Source organism: Haliotis rufescens, unplaced genomic scaffold, assembly GCF_023055435.1.
Source record: "Haliotis rufescens isolate VD_foot unplaced genomic scaffold, xgHalRufe1.0.p SCAF_1, whole genome shotgun sequence".
Classification (NCBI taxonomy): Eukaryota; Metazoa; Mollusca; class Gastropoda; order Lepetellida; family Haliotidae; genus Haliotis; species Haliotis rufescens.
The window spans coordinates 52,634,261-52,653,698 of NW_025963779.1; the positions used below are offsets into that span (position 1 = coordinate 52,634,261).

General features: G+C 39.9%; 1 protein-coding gene across 3 annotated transcripts in view; it reads left to right on the forward strand.

The window, feature by feature from the left end:
• The window catches only part of LOC124131328, a 202,836-nt gene that overhangs the window by 12,889 nt on the left and 170,509 nt on the right, over nucleotides 1-19,438 (forward strand). For 2 of the 3 annotated variants that reach the window (XM_046494537.2, XM_046494535.2), the window contains exon 2: nucleotides 14,446-14,638. In XM_046494537.2, coding sequence (XP_046350493.2) covers nucleotides 14,449-14,638 — 190 coding nt within the window. In that variant the 5' untranslated portion in view covers nucleotides 14,446-14,448. Of the gene's footprint in view, nucleotides 1-14,445; nucleotides 14,639-19,438 lie in introns of those variants that run through there. The other variant, XM_046494538.2, reaches the window with a different exon arrangement.

Below are 19,438 nucleotides of genomic sequence, written 5' to 3' on the forward strand. Positions count from 1 at the left end.
GAAGCTTTGATGTAAACTTAAAACTAACATGAACTTTTAGTTCAGGCAAGCTAACAGTTGGTAGGTAAAACAGGATGTTTTCACTCCACAACCAGGGAGAATATCTGTGAGAGCCAATTGGTTCTTTGAATTCAGCATTTCCCTTTCTGAGTGAGGTATAAGAGGCAACCACATGCATGTGTTCCAAAGTATGTTTTGTTTTTGTTTGTTGTTTAATGCCGTACTCAGCAATATTCCAGCTATATGACGGCGGTTTGTAAATCGAGTCTGGACCAGACAATCCTGTGATTGACTTCATTCTACACAACTTGGGATATGAAAGACTTTGGATGGTTTGTGGTTTACCTTTTCCCTGATTACTGATTGAATACCAGTAGATCACTGACCACTTAATAGTGTGATGCATCCGTTCTCTCACCAACCAATCACTCAGTAAATGAAGTCAAGGTATCAGCCAAAGCACTGAGATTGCATGGCACTTGATGAAATACTATTCGATTTTTTGTAAGGATATTTTCATTACCATTACACTATGATATGCCAGTCAGATTACTATTTAAATTTAATAAGTACAAAATAACCTAGCATCCCAATTAATTGTTGTACAGTACTATCCCAATCACTGAAATCAGTCACAGTTGCTGTCTGGCTGGACTTATGTGAGCTCATACACCATGGTGAAGTTTTTGTTTCCAAATTGTTTGTGTGGTTGTATTTAGATTTTGCCACACACGGTAATGTACCTTACACTTTGTAAGTGTTTTCCCAGTAAAGTCCGCAGTGATTGATCGTGTCGCAGTTATGGAAGTAAGGACCTTGTGAGTCAGCTGAATCAGCTCATTTCTACACATTCTTACTGGTGGCACTCATGATCATACTTACACAAAAATAGAATTGTAAGCAGAAAGTAGTTTTTTGCAGCCCATTGTCTTCGCTGACGTCAGTAATGTCAAATTTAGTGTGGTAGATATTGAATGAATAATCAGTATTGAAAATCAAAATGCTTATTGATTTGTTGGATCAATAAGTAACAAAATATGTAACTAGAAAAGCCTTTCATAGGTGTTGTATCTATGCAGGCCTAGGAGATGTCTGCAATGCAGGTCGTTCCTCATCAGGAAGTGGAAACCGTCCCCAGGGAGCTCCTGCTCCACTCTTCATACCAGAACACAATTGCCTGGAACTCACTTCATTATCTCATGAAGAGAAGTAAAATGATCACAATTGATTGTTGATTGATCTGACAGCTTGGGAGTCTGTATGAGAATTACAGACATCAGGAACTAACAATGTAGTCATTAGGGCCATAGACCCAGTAGCTCAACAACTGTACTGTATTCAGTTAATATTCTGTCCTCTCTCCCTACCGTATCCAAACCCTTTTCATATGCCCACTCCCATCCTGTCCCCACCCTATCCACCCCCATCTTATCCCCACCCCCATCTTATCCCTACCCCTTTCCTGTCCCCTCCCTATCCTCTACCCACACCCATCTTATCCCCACCCCCATCCTGTCCCTTCCCTACCCCCAAAAAACCCCATCTTATCCCCACCCCCATCCTGTCCCCTCCCTATCCTCTACCCACACCCATCTTATCCCCACCCCCATCCTGTCCCTTCCCTACCCCCTATACACCCCATCTTATCCCCACCCTCTCATCCTGTCCCCTCCCTATCCTCTACCCCCATCCATCCTGTCCCTTCCCTACCCCTATACACCCCATCTTATCCCCACCCCCATGCTGTCCCCTCCCTATCCTCTACCCACACCCATCTTATCCCCACCCCCATCTTATCCCTACCCCTTTCCTGTCCCCTCCATATCCTCTACCCACACCCATCTTATCCCCACCCCCATCCTGTCCCTTCCCTACCCCTATACACCCCATCTTATCCCCACCCCCATCCTGTCCCCTCCCTATCCTCTACCCACACCCATCTTATCCCCACCCCCATCTTATCCCTACCCCTTTCCTGTCCCCTCCATATCCTCTACCCACACCCATCTTATCCCCACCCCCATCCTGTCCCTTCCCTACCCCCTATACACCCCATCTTATCCCCCCCCCCCCCTATCCTGTCCCTTCCCTACCCCTATACACCCCATCTTATCCCCACCCCCATCCTGTCCCCTCCCTATCCTCTACCTACAACCATCTTATCCCCACCCCCATCTTATCCCTACCCCTTTCCTGTCCCCTCCCTATCCTCTACCCACACCCATCTTATCCCCGACCCCATCCTGTCCCTTCCCTACCCCTATACACCCCATCTTGTCCCCACCCTCATCCTGTCCCCTCCCTGTCCTCTACCAATCCCCATCTTATCCCTATCCTGTCCTCTCCCCGTCCTCTACCAATCCCCCTCTTACATTGTATCTCTATCCTGTCCCCTCCCTGTCCTCTCCCAATCCACATCTTATCCCTATCCTGTCCCCTCCCTGTCCTCTACCCACACCCATCTTATCCCCAACCCCATCCTATCCCCTCCCTGTCCTCTACCCACACCCATCTTATCTCCACCCTCATCCTGTCCCCATCCTGTCCCCTCCCTATCCTCTACCCATCCCCATCATATCCCCAATCCAATCCTGTCCCCTCCCTTTCCTCTACCCATCCCCATCTTATCCCCAATCCCATCCTGTCCCTTCCCTGTTCTTTACCCATCCCCATCTTATCCCCACCCCATCCTGTCCCCTTCCTGTCCTTTTACCTATCCCCATCTTATCCCCAACCCCATTCTGTCCCCTACCCACACCCATCTTATCCCCTATAAATATATACCCTCCTATAAACCCATGGGATTAATTTTGTACCAATCTCTTGAAACCTACAGTGGGTACCCAGGTAGGGTCAGGTAATAGGGGGGTGGGTGCCTGGGTAGTAAATATGGACTTGTCCCAGCCCTACCCAGCAGCCTTTGCTTGTCTTTCAAGGCGACTCAGTGGGTAGGGTGATCAGGCCAAGTGACTAGGTTGACTGCCTGTCATTGTACCAACAGCGTGGATCATAATTTCAAACATTTGATTGTCGGGTCCAGAGTCAATTATTTAAAGCCTGCCTTCATATAGCTCAAATACTGGTAAGCAGTTTTAAATAACAAAGGGGAAATGATTAAAGCTTTATGTTGAAGCGCCCTGGTTTGTTTCACCACATGGGTACAGCGTAGGAAGCCTTGGGTTGTTTCACCACATGGGTACAGCGTAGGAAGCCTTGGGTTGTTTCACCACATGGGTACAGCGTAGGAAGCCTTGGGTTGTTTCACCACATGGGTACAGCGTAGGAAGCCTTGGGTTGTTTCACCACATGGGTACAGTGTAGGAAGCCTTGGGTTGTTTCACCACATGGGTACAGCGTAGGAAGCCTTGGGTTGTTTCACCACATGGGTACAGCGTAGGAAGCCTTGGGTTGTTTCACCACATGGGTACAGCGTAGGAAGCCTTGGGTTGTTTCACCACATGGGTACAGCGTTATAAGCCTTGGGTTGTTTCACCACATGGGTACAGCGTAGGAAGCCTTGGGTTTGTTTCACCACATGGGTACAGCGTAGGAAGCCTTGGGTTGTTTCACCACATGGGTACAGCGTAGGAAGCCTTGGGGTTTATCACTATGGTATTGCTGAAGTATGGCTAACAGCAGCATTGCATCATAGTCACTCAATCATTCCACACGTGAACGGTCTTAACACCCATACTTCAACATTGTCCTGCAATAGTCTTAGCACAATACACTTTGTGAAATGGTCCTATTATATTTGTGGATAGACCTTGATATACGATGACAATTTTGTGACTCATTTCAGTTTTTATAGATCTGTGCTGTTACTTTACACCCTGAGCATATAGTCTGGAAGATAATTTTGGTGTTGAGATCTTTGTACAGTTCAGTTAAATGCTATTCATAACACACTCTTCAAACTTGGCATGGGACAAAGATAAACTAGGTATGTAATTTCAGAATTGTTGATGATCATGTGAAAATAAGATATCTGTATTTTCAATCACTTTTGCACTAAAACTGTCAATGGGTTTATAACGCGACCTGTAATAGCGACTTAGTTCAGTGCTTGAGATGTCATGATGTCACATGACACCTGACAGTGTGAAATGTACATTTATTGTTGACAGACGTGCACAGACACAAGAGCATGTCTGAACTATGCAGTATGATGCAAAAAACATACTGTGCACGATACAGCAGAGGTTATGATGTTCACACAGGTAATCCACAATTGTAAGAAGCGTCCATAAAATCATATTTGGGGACTTGTTGACTACCACACATGAATAGTCATTTGTTGTAAAGAGTTCTGTTGTTCATTCAAATCAGCTGTGCATTTTATCTGACTGACTTGTTCCTTTTCAAGTTCTGTACAGGTAATCAGTGATGCCTGAACTGTAGACTCAGTATACAAGGAACCCCAGACATAGTTTATATTTACCTTGCAGGCTGAATTCTTTGTGATTATGGTTCAAATAAAGCCAAACATTTTTCTTTATGAAATATATTTGCTACTTATTTGAGGTAAGAATAAGTTTTCTGATGCTAATGTGAAGCTGCATATTCAGATTGGTTTAATATCATTTTTTTTTACCATACATTTCCCACCTTCACTCTGGATGTCATATTGACTAAATTACTTTTGTGTCCAGTTCAATTCAGCTGTCCTGAGTATTGTGGTAACAAGTGTGTAAAGTCAAACGTGTTGAGATCCCTGTGCGGTCATGTGTGACTGACTCCGTGGTCTAATGGATTGAGCATCTTCCCATAGGGTGGAAGTTTGTGGTTTGATCCCCTGGCTGTGTGTACCAAAAGATTATCAAAACGTCCCTACATGTAATAAACCAGAAGTTGTTATAACGTTGTACAATTTCTTATATTCTCCAGGTAAAAATGCATCACTTTCGTTATGCGAGCCAGGGACACTCTCATTTGCAGTATTATATCATGACTTTGTGTTGATCTTAATAATAGGAAACAAACCATATTTTTTTCAAATGGACTCCTGGGAGTTTGATGCACAGAATATTTATGGTCCATATCTTCAATACTGCAAAAACAATGATCGCACAAAATGTTGGGTTTTTTCTTTAATTAATATTTCAAGAAAACTTAATACTTTCCTGTATGTGACAGAATGGTTTGCCCTAACACTGTTCAAAATCCATTTCCAAACTGCATCAGTTGATCTGTCACATCATTGATCGACAGAAACTTCAGAAGTAAATACTGGTCCAAATGATCAAGATGTCTCTTTCTTATCTGGCTTATTGATACAATGTATTATTAAGATATTTATCATAATATGTTAGAAGATCATTTGTAACCTTTTCCTGAATTTTATTAATAATAACACTTATATTGATACATTGTAAGAACATTTCCAATATAGAAAAACATGAAATCATCTCTAATAAAGAACATAACATACATATATTTCAAACAAGTAAAGTTTGGTTTTCAGTATTGTAGTACATGTATGGAATCAAGTCACAAAAAATGCAACTTCTACAGAAAAGCATGCATTCCATGCAAAAGTTGACTTTTATGCAAGCCCCATGTATTTCACTACCCAAGAATGGGTATAAAAACATGTGCGTTAACGGGATTCCTTATCCATTGTTTAGCATCCTGCTGACAACAACCACTCAGAAAAACAACAAAATTACGCAATTATTCAACATTACGAAATGCCACGCCTCTCCGAAAATGAGCGTCTGCGAGCCATTGGTATGCTTGAGGCAGGATCGAGTCAACGTGATGTTGCAAGACAATTTAACGTCCATAGAAACACCTTTTGGTGTTTATGGCAACGTTGGCAACAGACGAAAGCAGTCAGAGACCATCCTCGAAGTGGCAGGCCACCCGTAACCAATAATCGACAAGACAACTGGATTCGAACAACACACCTACGAAATCGATTCCAGCCAGCAACAGTGACTGCAAGAAGCATCCTTGGCCTTCGACGAATATCTTCACAAACCATACGTCGTCATCTCAGATGTGCAGGGATTGTCGCCAGAAGACCAGCCAGACGTCCCATTTTGACAGGAAACCACCGTCAAGCACTTCTACAGTGGTGCAGACAGCGTCTAAGCTGGACGACCATGCAGTGGGGACAAGTTCTATTCACTGACGAGTCTCGTTTTCACCTCAGCCACAGCGATGGACGGATTCGAGTGTACCGACGCCGAGGTGAACGTTATGTCAATCATTGTGTCATGGAAGAAGATCGGTTCGGGGGCAGCAGCATTATGGTATGGGGTGGGATTACAGCAAGACAGAGGACCCGTTTGTTAGTAGTAGAGGGAAATCTCAATGGACAGCGGTACCGCGAATAGATCATCAGTCCTGTTCTACCATTTTTGCGTCGTCATGGCCCAGGCATTACCTTTCAACATGACAACGCCCGGCCTCATATTGCTTGACTTGTTCAGGATTCTCTTCAACAAAACAACGTGAATGTCATCCCCTGGACGGCTAGCTCCCCTGATCTTTCATCAATCGAGCACATGTGGGATGAGATGGATCGGCGCCTTCGACGTCAACCACGTGTTCCACAGACACTCCAGGAACTTCGAAACATGCTCAGGCAGATATAAACAGATATCCCACATGACTTTGTGCGACGCCTGGTCCATTCCATAGACGAAGATGTGTTGCTTGCATTGCAACCAGAGGTAGACACACACACTATTGATTTGTAAATTGACATTTTGGCATGTTCATGTTTTTTATGAAATCACACATTTTCTGAAGTCAGTATGGCAAATTAAATCATTTGAACACTTACAGGAGTCTTTTATCTGTTGCAAACCGAAATTGTTTCAGATTTGGTAAAAAACATAACTTTGCATTAAATCTTATTCAGTGTGACAGGAACTTTTGTTGTTCAGTATACATAACATTCTCGTGCAGTAATAAATTATATAGCCAGCCCAAATGGTGAATTGTGAATACCTGTTTCCCCCTAAACATTGTAGATTTATGCCGGTGTAGTCCATGAATATTCTTATTCGGCTGAGAGTGGATCTGAAGGGCTCTTCATTTAATTTATTAGATTTCATTGTGGGTTATATACAGTAGTTCTGCTTCTACTATTCCTGTGTTACAGTTATGACGTTCACTGTAAGATCTCACCTGACATTGTCATGTTCAGTCTTTGTACTGGAGTGGCAGGGTGTTACGTGTCACTAACCCTTAAAATGTCACACGCTAAAGAGGGGAAAAAACACCAAATTCTTTTAATTAGGGTATGAAAGTACACTTGTAGGACTTTGAAAAGAAATTCTGTAAGCAATCAAAAATTATATTAATAACATATGACTTTCAAAATATATGGTGTGAGCAGTAACACATTGGCAAATAATGGGGTTAATATGGTGAGTTTTCAAGGCTGATCTGTCAGGCAATAAGGATTACAAAGCGCTGATCACTTATAGATAAACAGTTAGAAACCAGGATCATTGACAGTTGACCGAGTCATTACAAGATGACCTGATGTCTCAACTTCTCCCCTGGATAGTACTGTTGTTTCCTAACATTGGAGCCTGATCTGTGGGGCATGATAGTGTGTTCTGGACATGGTTTCCATGTGTCACTTTTGCAAGTTGTGTGGGATTACTACTGGAGTTATGTGTCAAATTCTTTCTGAAAATGTGTTTTTGTGACGGAAAAACCATTCTTGTGTTCACCGAACAGGGAATATATGAACTGATTTGTTTCCATGACCGATTTACAAACTGTCACTGAAGGCACTGAAAAGTTTTAACTCTATCTGACAGATATGCAGGATGTGCATATTTTAGTGGTTAAATATGAACATTTTTTACAATATTTTTTTATTAAGACTACTTTTGTTGATTAATTCCTATTTTACGTCTTTGTTTTGAATTTGAAGCAAATGAAAATGTTACTGTTATGTCTGGAAGGAAAGGGACTGAAGTCCTGAAACAATATTTTAAATCAATCTAACAGTGTAGCATAGTTATCTACAAGTAGCCACTCATGGGGCTGCCAAGGAACAGGAAGGAATTTATCTACAGTGGCAAATCCTACTTTATGTTTTCTGAAACTTTGATTTAGATATGGTAGATAACACACATTACTCCACCATTACCTTGATACCACTGGTTGTTGAAAAAACAACTTTATCCCTTTGGATAAGCTTCAGCTTAAAAGCTTATCACTGTTATATGTCACCCCTGATGTCAAGTTGAAAGTAATTTCTGTAAATTTCCTATTTGTACCCTGACATGTATGTATGGTTAAAAAATACATTCAGAAAGGAATAACTTTAAAACATATATGAAAAATAGAACGTTTAATGTGAACCTTGAGATATTTGCATACACTTCATTTACGAAGAAGATATTTATGATATGGATAAACAAGAATGCCCGGAATAAATGTGCCGCGAAATAATTCAAATTATAATTGACCACATAGCTTTATTAGCAAATTAGCCCATGATATACTGCCAACTGCACAACCATAAAAGTTTTGATATGTGCATGTTATCGATAATATGCACACACAGGCTTTTGAAGGTGGGATTATTAACTTTCTCCAGACATACACCAGCTTGTACACTGACAGGGTGTGTGATCCTATACAATACCTTACTGATCTTAACTGCCAACTACTGTGATAGGCTTCTATCAGGTGTCAATGGGTTGGGTGTCAGAGGGCCAGAATATGTGTGCTGGGTAATAGCTCCACCTGATACAGGCCTAGTTTGTTATCCATGGATACACATTTGGAAACTTATTTGGAGGAGTTTGTGGATCAAAAAATGGAAATGGTGTTGTTGGAGACCCATATGTGTTACAGTTGGGAAGCCATATATATGTGTTTTCAGTGTTTTATTCAATGGATGAGAGTGTTCTGTGATTGAAAATCTAGCAGCAGCCAATGCTGAATGATGTTATGATTCTTGGATAAATAAAACATACCGTGTGTAGCAATCATCGTATACACTTGGAGCAAAGCAAACATTTATTGAATGTACCATGCAAGAATGTGCTGCATGAACTGTATATAGCACTATGAAAGTATGATTTATGGATGATTTCTGCTACATGTCATTTGTATTGTATCAACTGTAATGTATTTATGTATGCTGCATGTATGTGTTGAAGAACCATGAAAGTGGTACTAATGAATGATGAACACTTTTCACATTCTTACTGGAAACAGTCCTAATATTACAAATTGTGAATGAAGGAGTGGCTGCATGGCTTTATACTTTAAATGTCACACTGTTGGTCTGAAGCTGTATAGGAAGCTTACCTTTTACTGCAAGAAAACATGGCCATTATTTATAACTGCTGTGAAAGAAATTCAATCAGGAACAGTTGATAAGGCAGTTCCAGCTACAAGAGTCAGCCATTACCTTGGTAACCAGACATCAGCAGTGTCTGTGTGTTCAGGAGTACTTCACATGTGATAAAGTACCCACTGTGCTCCACAAGAAATAGTTACCTTCAGTGCATGCACGGATACCAAGAATGTGATGTGGGAAGAAAGACTGCCTTTATATCTTGACACATTTCTTATGAAGTGATCTCATATTTTCTTGGGCTACCTGTGGATATTTTTCACCATTGTGATGTTGGTGAGGATGCCATGTACCGGGTGATGTAAGTAGACAGTTGACACCCAACATGGAACACTGTGTGGCGTTCCTCTCGACCCTTGGATATGTTCCATCTCTGGACACAGTGTGGGAGGATGAGGAGGAGGAGGTGGGTTGGCAACATATCATTCAAGTTACAGTGTGGTCATTCGGGGTAGTATAAACATGCTACTTTCCTTTCTGATGCAATATATCTCTATATTTAACTATTGTTTACAAATAGTCCTATCATTTCTTCAATCTCATTAAAATAAGGTATTTTACTGTTTGCATGAAGATCTGACAATCCCGTTATGGGAGGTCGCATCAGGTGAATCCTAAGCACACATTTATGAACTATCTGTATGAAAGGTGTGTGGGTTCTTGAGCCAATCATTACTCAGCTTTCTTAAATGACTTGGCTTCATTTCTTTACTCCTTTACTTCTTTAGCCCTTGTTTGATTTCCCACGTGGGTATGATATATATGTGAAGCCCATATCTGGTGTCCCTTGCCATGATATTGTGGGAATATTGCTGAAAGCTATACTCACCCATTACTTTACTGGTCACACAGAACACAGATGTTCCTTCAATTGTAGTCCCCTTTGGTCGTAGATGCCATATGGCCATCAAACAAACATGGCGTCGCCCTCGTCATTCAGCAATCAAGTCAGAATTAACCAGGATCAGTAGCCATACCTGTGCTTGTAGACCTTTGCGGCTTGAAACCTCCACAAATTAAAATAGTTGGATTTGGCCGAAATATATTTGAATTGATACCTTGTTTCGTTTTGTCGCTGTGTGTACATCTGACTACACTTCTTAACATTATGACAGGACAGATCGACTGTCAACGTCTGACCGTGGCCGTGACGTCTCATAGACTAGAGTTAGAGTAGCTTCCCTTTGACAAAAGGCAGCTACTCTAGCGGACAGACCGATGGATTGCCGCGAAAGGCAATTAAAAACAATTGTTGTTTTGCGTATATGTTGCTTCGCTACTGGATAAGAAACAGATTTCAGTTGGAACTATATTGGCTACTGTCACTGTCCGACTGACACATCACTTACCCTATGACGTAATATATATTAATGCGCGCATTCATTCCAGGAAAACTCGCAATGTTTCGGTAATGTTTGTGAGAGAGGGAAAGCGATTTTGAACCACAGAATTAAAGAATTGATTATATAGATATATTGATTATATGATAAAGAGGTTATCACGTTTGTGTTTTTGGGGATGGTAAATATCCTGTATTAGGAATAAACACTATGTATTTAGCTCGCCAAGGCTCGCTATATACAATGTTTACTCCTAATGCAGGATATTTACCATTCCCAAACACACTCGCGTGATAACCTCTATATATCTCATAAGAAAAGCTTGTGGACATATAAAATAAGCAAGACATAGCACTTTTCTGCATCATGCAATTTAGTAAATATCATGTATAAATGATACCTGCATTTCATCAGTAAATAAAGATAAGTAAAGACAGCTGAATAGAGTAATTGCACACCGTGTTGTACAAATGGGCATTTTAATTTTTTTTTATTTATGCAAATATGCAGCTTATCTGGAGGTAAGTTATGTTCTTCATTGTATCCTTACAGTGACTTTGTAAGGCTGTGCAGTGTTAATAGTGTCTCAGTTTGACACAAAGCAGTCTTATTGCTCTATCAACTCGCCTACACTAACATAGACATTGCTTGGTCTATCTGTACTTCAGCTGCACAGTCGTATAGTTTCCTTGACCTCAGCATATTTGTTGCTGTACACTTCTGTGTCTTTGCCCCGTCATCATAGGAGTGGACATCTGACCACTAATTTAACTCATCAAGGCCTTTGAGAATAGCAAGCTGTGATCTGTGATGTAAAAATACCGATACAGAAGCTCAAGTACACACTCTCAGGAGATGAGACTTGGCATGATGAAAAGAAAGTCAAGAAATGCCCATATGTCATCAATCCACAACCATCTGATCGGTTTCATCCCGTGTGGATTCCTGATCAGAACAGCTTCTGGTACATGCCTCATGCTTGTGGAAACTAAGGCCCGACTACTGTGGGATCAGGTGGTCAGGCTCTGTGTTTGGCTCAGTGTATCTTACCCTGTTGACATGGATATTGCTTGTACACACAGTCACTGGTTTGTCTGATCCAGACTTGATTATTTACAGGCTGTAGTGATATAGTTTGAATATTGGTGTCTTCGGCATAGAACAACTCACTCACGTTTATTTGCCAGATTTATGTTATCCTACCTATACAGGATGCAAAATATCAATGTATTAGCTTTGTATAAAAGTACCAAAACAAGGTCTACAGGAGCCTGTATACCTTATCAGTCTTGCTCAATATACACTAACTGTATATGTACTGGTTTGTGCAAGTAAAGACCATCCACTAGCCCTCAAAATACCACCCCAACCCCAAACCCCCTCCCCATGATGGAATGGGTTTCCAGCAACCTAGATGCTGGTCCTCAGAGGCGACTAACTGGATTGGGTTGTCAGACTTAGTGACTTGGTTAGTAGTGTCATATCCTGACAGCGTTGATTGTTGTTCACAATATCAATCACTTGATTGTCTTGTCCATTCATTACAGACCACTGTCATGCAGCTGGAATATTGCTGAGTGTGGCATTAAATAACAAACAAAATACAAACAGACTCTGCTGGATACTGTTATAGAATGCCATATTGTGTTGTGCAGCTATGGCACCACCGGTGCCAATGACCCAATCATCTGCTGGTGTAATTAGCGCCAAGTTGAAGCCAACACTGAATGTGTTAATGCATGGGTAAAAAGTACTCTCCTGAAGCTTATATTTTTAAAATGACCAGGTCAGGAAACCTTTTCTCAGTTGTCAGAAGCTAAGGCAAACTCATTTACAATCCTGACAGCACAGTTTAGACAAGGAAAGATAACTCTTCCTTCTTGACATTCCTTGGAACTAATAGCAACAGTGATAAAAACTGCATTTGTTGCCTGACAAAACCAAGAATTATTGGTCACCCTGAAAACAAATGTTCAGACAGCATGTATTGGATGACTTGCATGGTGATGAACAGTTCATGGCCATAGGGGGTTTGGATGGAGTTTCATTGTAAGATGGTGATTTTGATGTCAAGTGACATGTCACGGCTATTACTATTGTAATTGTCAATGATGGATTTTAGCAAAAATATGCTGCAGAACTACAGTCCAGTGACACTTTAATATAATCTTTGGAAGAGCAATGACACATTTATTACAGATAGGCAATATTTAAAAGATGAATTATTTTCTGAACTTGGAAAAAACAGGCAAGCTATTTGAAAACAACCACCACTATTGTTCCATATCATATATTTTCTCTTACCGCAGCTATTTTTTATGTGCATGCCTTGAAAGAGAAACTTCCTTCTCCGGCAGAAGGATCGTCGGCTTCGAAAATGAAATGAAAAGACAAACAAGGGGCATCACATCCTTAAACGTATTGCATATTATGGGCGATAAAAGGGTTATGCCAACAAGTCTGGCCAAAACTGGGACACCCTTTCTAAAATTAACATCATGTCTATTTAAGTATGTAACACAATTCTAGCCCATAAATATCCCATGAAGACCCGGGATAGAATAGATCTTAAGCAACCCATGCATGCCGTAAAAGGCGACTATGCATGTCGTAAGAGGTGACTGACAGGATCAGATGGTCAGGTTCGCTGACTTGGTTAATGCAAGTCATCGTATCCCAATTGCGTAGATCGATGCTCATGATGTCAGTCACTGGATTGTCTAGCCCAGACTCGATTATTTACAGACTGCCGTCATATAGCTGGAATATTGCTGAGTGCGACATTAAACAACAAACAAACAAACTCTAGACCAAAATACAAGGCTTTATTGACCATATATGGACAATACAGTCCGATCAACACTAACCTTTCACAATTTTGCCCTGTTGTCCTTTACCAAACAAGTCGCATTGAGCTCTCTTTGGTCTCAACATCATGATGATTGCTTGTGTGGTTTATGAACTGTCAAAAGAAATACAAACACGATATACATGTTTCTGTTCGATATTCGTAGGTGTCAGACCCTTATTCGTCTCACAGAAATGCCTTAATATAGATATATTGAAGAACAAAGCCCTAAATGTACATTCCAATGTCTACACTATTGTAATTATTATAGTGCAGGGAACACGGCATAGCACAGTCCATTAGACAATACCCGCTATATGGTTCTTAAGCTCATCATGCCAAAGACCCGGGTTCGGAATTGTAATAAGGGATTTATTGATAATCAAATACAATATGGGTATGATGATATTTAGTTGAGGATACAATATGCATCAGACAACATCAAAACAAGTAACAGGAACTGGGGTTTTTTGGTGGTTTTTTTTAATCACTTTTGGATGAAGAAAAAAAGGTCGTGATTTTTTAACACAACATCAAAACATAATTCATATGATAATGCTAAAATGAACCTCAGAAGTGTAGGTAATATACCATTTTGTGAAATAATATTATTAATAAGTCAAAATGATGTCATTGTATAATGCCATTATCCATTGTATCTTGATTACGTCGATTCCATCGTGATGTCCTTCATTATATCATGACATTATCCATTGTATCATGCTGTTATGCATTGTCTCATGATGTCATCTGTTGTATCATGACATCATCCATTGTCTTATGACATCATTTTTCAATTATATTTTGATGTTGTGGCCTTTATAAATTAGTTCATAGCAATGCAGTTGTGAAATATTGTAACACATCAAAGTGTCTTATTTCAGTTCCTAACAATGTATGTTTTGTGTCCCCACCAGACTATGGAGGAAGAAGAGAGGTGGACTCCCCACATGTTGTGTTGGGGGTGTGGCGAGTTTGGTCAACACTGCCATGGAGAACAGAATGATGTCTCCTTTGACCGAAGTCCAGTGTTCACATTCAAGGGGGATAACCCCAAATGTCGAGTGAAATATGTGGGATGTGGAGCTAGTCACAATGTCATTATTACAGGTGAGTTGGAATACCAGTCAGTGAAGGCGACAATAATGCTTTGTGCCACATCAGCAATTTTCATCTATTCTTGGAATATTATTGCCTTTCGTCAGTGTTGTAGAGAAATTATTACGAGGCTATTTCCTAATTGAAATGAAGAGGTTTGTACAGAACTAAATTGTGAAATCATAAAATGAACACACAAGTTCAATGAATAATCTGTAGATTATATTGAAACTCACAGATTTAGATTTAAAATCACAAAAGCCAATAAAATGGGTCTAAGTGGCAGCTGCAGTCAGTAACAGGCCCAAGAATTACTGGTAAAGTAAGTGCATTCATATATGTTCAGATATTTGTCACCGTAGAATTCAAATGTCTTAAAACAGGACTGCCTCTGTACTTGAATCCAGAAAAGTGTTGGAAACTGGCAGGAATTTGGTGTTTACAACTAGGTATCCATTCTGTATTTAGTAGGTAGATAAGACACCGGTCAGGTCTAAAAGGGCTCAAATTGTCACTCTCATACAGCTGTAGCAAGCCTTCTGGAAACTGTTCCATCCGGAACTTTCTGAATGATGTAGCCTTCCCTGTTCATGTTTTTACAAAGGCTGATAACTCTTGCTGCCACGGACAGCTAATAAAATCTGGCCCAGCAGCACTGGATATTTTACTAGCACTTCAATCATTTGCTTTTGCTGATAAGTACTTCAAATAAACAGTATCTACTGCCACATAACAAAATATATTTTGAAATTTCATGATTATAGGTATGCATATAGCATTTGGCATGGCATGGGATACTGATACTGATGAAAAGAGGAAACTGAAAGATGCTGTACATTTGGGGACCTTCATTTACAATGGCCCAAGGGGATTCTGGATTAGAATTGGTCCCTAGCACCCAGTTTCTTGAAAGAAGTGACAGATAGATCAGATGATAAGGCTTGTTTTTTTTTGCGGATTGGGTGTCCCTAACGGTGTGGATCATTGCGCACATTATCATTGGTTTAATCTTGTCTCGCATGGACTTGAATATTTACTGGCCGCGATCATGTAGTTTGAATACTTCTGATTGTGGTGTTAAATAACAAACAAATAAACAAACAATGGTACCCAGATAATGTGGTTCTTGATTGACATAATTAGACTGAATACCATTTGAACGACAACTATCTTAGGAGCTACAAACTTTAGAAATGAACACCCCCCACCCACCCACCACCCAAAAGTGTTTGTTTGATGAAAATAGTGTTGTCTGTTTGTTTTGTTTGTTGTTTCACAGAATATTCATGTAACATGAGAGCTGAAGCAATGTTGTCGGCACCATACCTCTGGGGACTCCAGGTTGGAATAGTTGCCCAGCAAAGTATGTTTGTCCTAAGAGGCAACTAAATGAATCAGGTGGTTAGGCTCTGTGACGTGGTTGATGTCATGTCAGTGTACTCTGTTTGCATGGATCGTTGCTCACAATAACAATTACCTGATTGTCTGTTCCAGACTTAATTATTTACAGGCCACCAATACATAGCTGGAATATTGCAGAATATTAAACAAAAGAGGAAGTACCAAACCATATATATAAGACCTGTGTAATTTCCTGCTTTCTTTCCATATTAAGCTGAACATATTGATGTATCCTTAAGGTAACTGATATACTGTTAAAAATGCACTACTGTATATCACACATCCAGGGCTCGAATATTGGTAAACATACACTTACTCCTGGATCTATTCTCATGGTTCTTGCGATCTTAACTTACCTGCCCTTGATTTAATAAACAATTTACTGACCAATCAAACGTTGAGATAAGGAAAAAGGAATTGGGCTTTTTTGAGGGCTTTCTTTTGCATGTCAATCATTATTTCAATGTTGAAGTTCTCATAAACTCTATCATAATCAGAGGGACTGGCCGTTTTTGATATCGCCAAACCAACATTGAAGCTTGTTTATAACTCGCATTCTGATTGGTCTGTTAGACTGATTAGCATATCAAATCAAATTGGCTAATGAAAATCAAGAGTATGTAATTTGAAAATGTGAGAACCCTGGAAATGTAACCAGGGGTTACTTTACTTTTACCGAAATGTGAGCCTTGGAGATATAGAGGATGACACTGAAAACCCTTATTGACTAAAGGGTCATAAAATGTCTTTGTTGGTGAAATGAAAATTGGAACTAACAGGAGTTACTTCCCTTCTTCCATAACCCTCAACTTGAAGTTGGCAGAGTATAGCTGGTGTATCACATTTTGAACAGTAGGGATGGATTATTCTTTCATTGCAGCCGTGTGTTCAGTGTTCCTTTGCTAGCATTTGACATGAATCTTTGTACAAAAAAACAATTTCATTTCTGATTGAATTTGTGTATTTAATAGATAGCATCTTGAAGGTATAATATCGTATTTGCATTTGTTGTAATATTTTCCGTTTGCATACATCATTTGAGAAATATTCTTTTACACAGTATATAGTTCAGAGTATATACATGATGGGGTATGTCGGTCTGTATTTGTTTTAATTTTCAAATCATAACTCAAAATCAGTCAGGAAACAGTTAGGTTTTTGTATCAATGTATATATTTTTGTTTTTATGGATACGGTGGACTAATTCTTCATAATACTTATATATATTTACATGCCTTGCCGTGAAGTGATGTCTTTTGCTATTGAGAGCTTTTTTAAGTAGCTTTTTTGGGGAGGTTCTATTCATTGAATTGAAGTTGGACTGAAATGAAGGTGAGGTCCATTTCCACAGCTGAATTGAAAAAAAACATTCAAATATTACTTCACACATCATCCTATTGGCGAGGTGGTGACATGCTGATGAAGTAATTTTGAAATTTGAATTTTGTCATTTCCTCTGAAACATGTGGGACTGATATGCAATTGAAGGCTGAATCTGTTCATTAACTTATCTCAAAACCATTGAATATTTCTTCAGGTTTGATGAGATGGGAGGGGAGAGTTAAATGTCGTGATGACTCAATAGCTGTTTGATTGTTTCTCTCCAGGAAAGAACATTAAGTTTGACAAAAACTACTCTGGCCCCCTTCATTGATACCAACTATGATGTCATAGTTTGTGTGTAATTCCCTAAAGCTGCACATCACTATTTCTCATTACCTACCTAGGTATTCCTGCAAATATTTCATGAGCTCATGGGTGCACAGGCACAGCAATTTGCTCAGCACCTGAAGTGTGCAGATGAAGTCCTGTACACATGTTGGATGTTGAACTATTTTTTATCACCGACAGCCTCAGGGTACAACTTCCAATTTACTTGACACGCTTTGAGAATGTCATATCCACAAATTAGTAGAAGGAACTATTTCTGGACAGTCATAGAATTGTTTTCTCGAGCAAACTGTATTGTTAACGTCACCTTTAAGCATATGATGCTGTCGGTAGAATTGGAATTTTCAAACACCTGCCATCTTTATTGTTATTTTACAATGAGTTTCAGTCACAGTTTTTCAAATTTCTTTCTTCCGAGCCAAATTTTTTAAGTCATGAAGAAGACACATGCATTTGAACCCAGACATGCAGTGTTTCTGCTCAGGATTATTTAACATGTCAAAATTAGGTTTCTAACAAAATTTGACATTGTACACTGACTACAAGGGATGACAACAACATTATTAGCCATGGTTGCTTTGCTCCAGACCAAGCCACAATTGTCAAAAGACCATAATGTCCCACAAATGACAAAGAAAACAAAGATAAAATTGAATTTCTTCAGCAAATAAGTGCAATTTAAGAATTATGATAACATATCTGTTGAGGAAATCATCCCTCACAAACTGGAAATGTGGAGTTAACAAAGAACTCTCTTTGCCAGTTGCCATCACTAATTCCCAAATTAGCCATGCTAGATGTTCCATTATTGAAAAAATAAAGAATTTCATCTGTTTCTTAATTTGGTAACCCAGGGCCATTTAACAATGGTTATTAATCCCCACAGAGGGAAAACAATGAAAACTGTTCCAAACCACCACTCCCCATAGCTTAATGGTCCATGCCTGCTTTTTCATACACGGATAATTTCTTCATTTACAACTGTGCAGTGACCGTGTAAAGTCATGAAACACGTTTTATCATCAGACATCAAGATGGGCCTGATGAAACGTTCCCCATAACCAATTTTGTGAATGATGGACCACAAGTCATAAGTCTGGCTAGGAATACAGCATGGCGCTACTTAGTTGAGATTAGACGCTGTTATTATATGGCACTCTCAGATGCTGTTATTACATAGCGCTTTTGGTGTTCAGGCTGACCAAGGCTTAGTGCTTCAACAGCAGAACAGAATGGCCAACTGTCATTCTGCCTTGCTGACCATCAGGATTGAAAATATTTATCAAAAATCAATCAGAACATCACAAACAATAGTGCATGCAACAACAAACGGAAGGCCTGTAAAACAAAAAAACAGCTGGTTGTATGGAGGCAATGTGTATTGTGTTGGGGGCTGGGCACAAGGGTGTCAGAATGTTCGTGTGTAGTCTTGACGCAAAATTAAAAAGCTGTCTCAGATAACTAAAATGGCTACATGGATTGTCTGTCTTGTGTTCTAATGTACTGTACAGTAAGGGTTGCATGGATAGTCCCTGTGTGTTCTGTTCTGTACTGTACAGTAAGTGTTATATGGATAGCCCCTGATGTGTTCTGTACTGTACAGTAAGGGTTGCATGGATAGTCCCTGATGTGTTCTGTAGTGTACAGTAAGGGCTTTATGGATAGTCCCTGATGTGTTCTGTACTGTACAGGAAGGGCTACATGGATAGTCCCTGATGTGTTCTGTAGTGTACAGTAAGG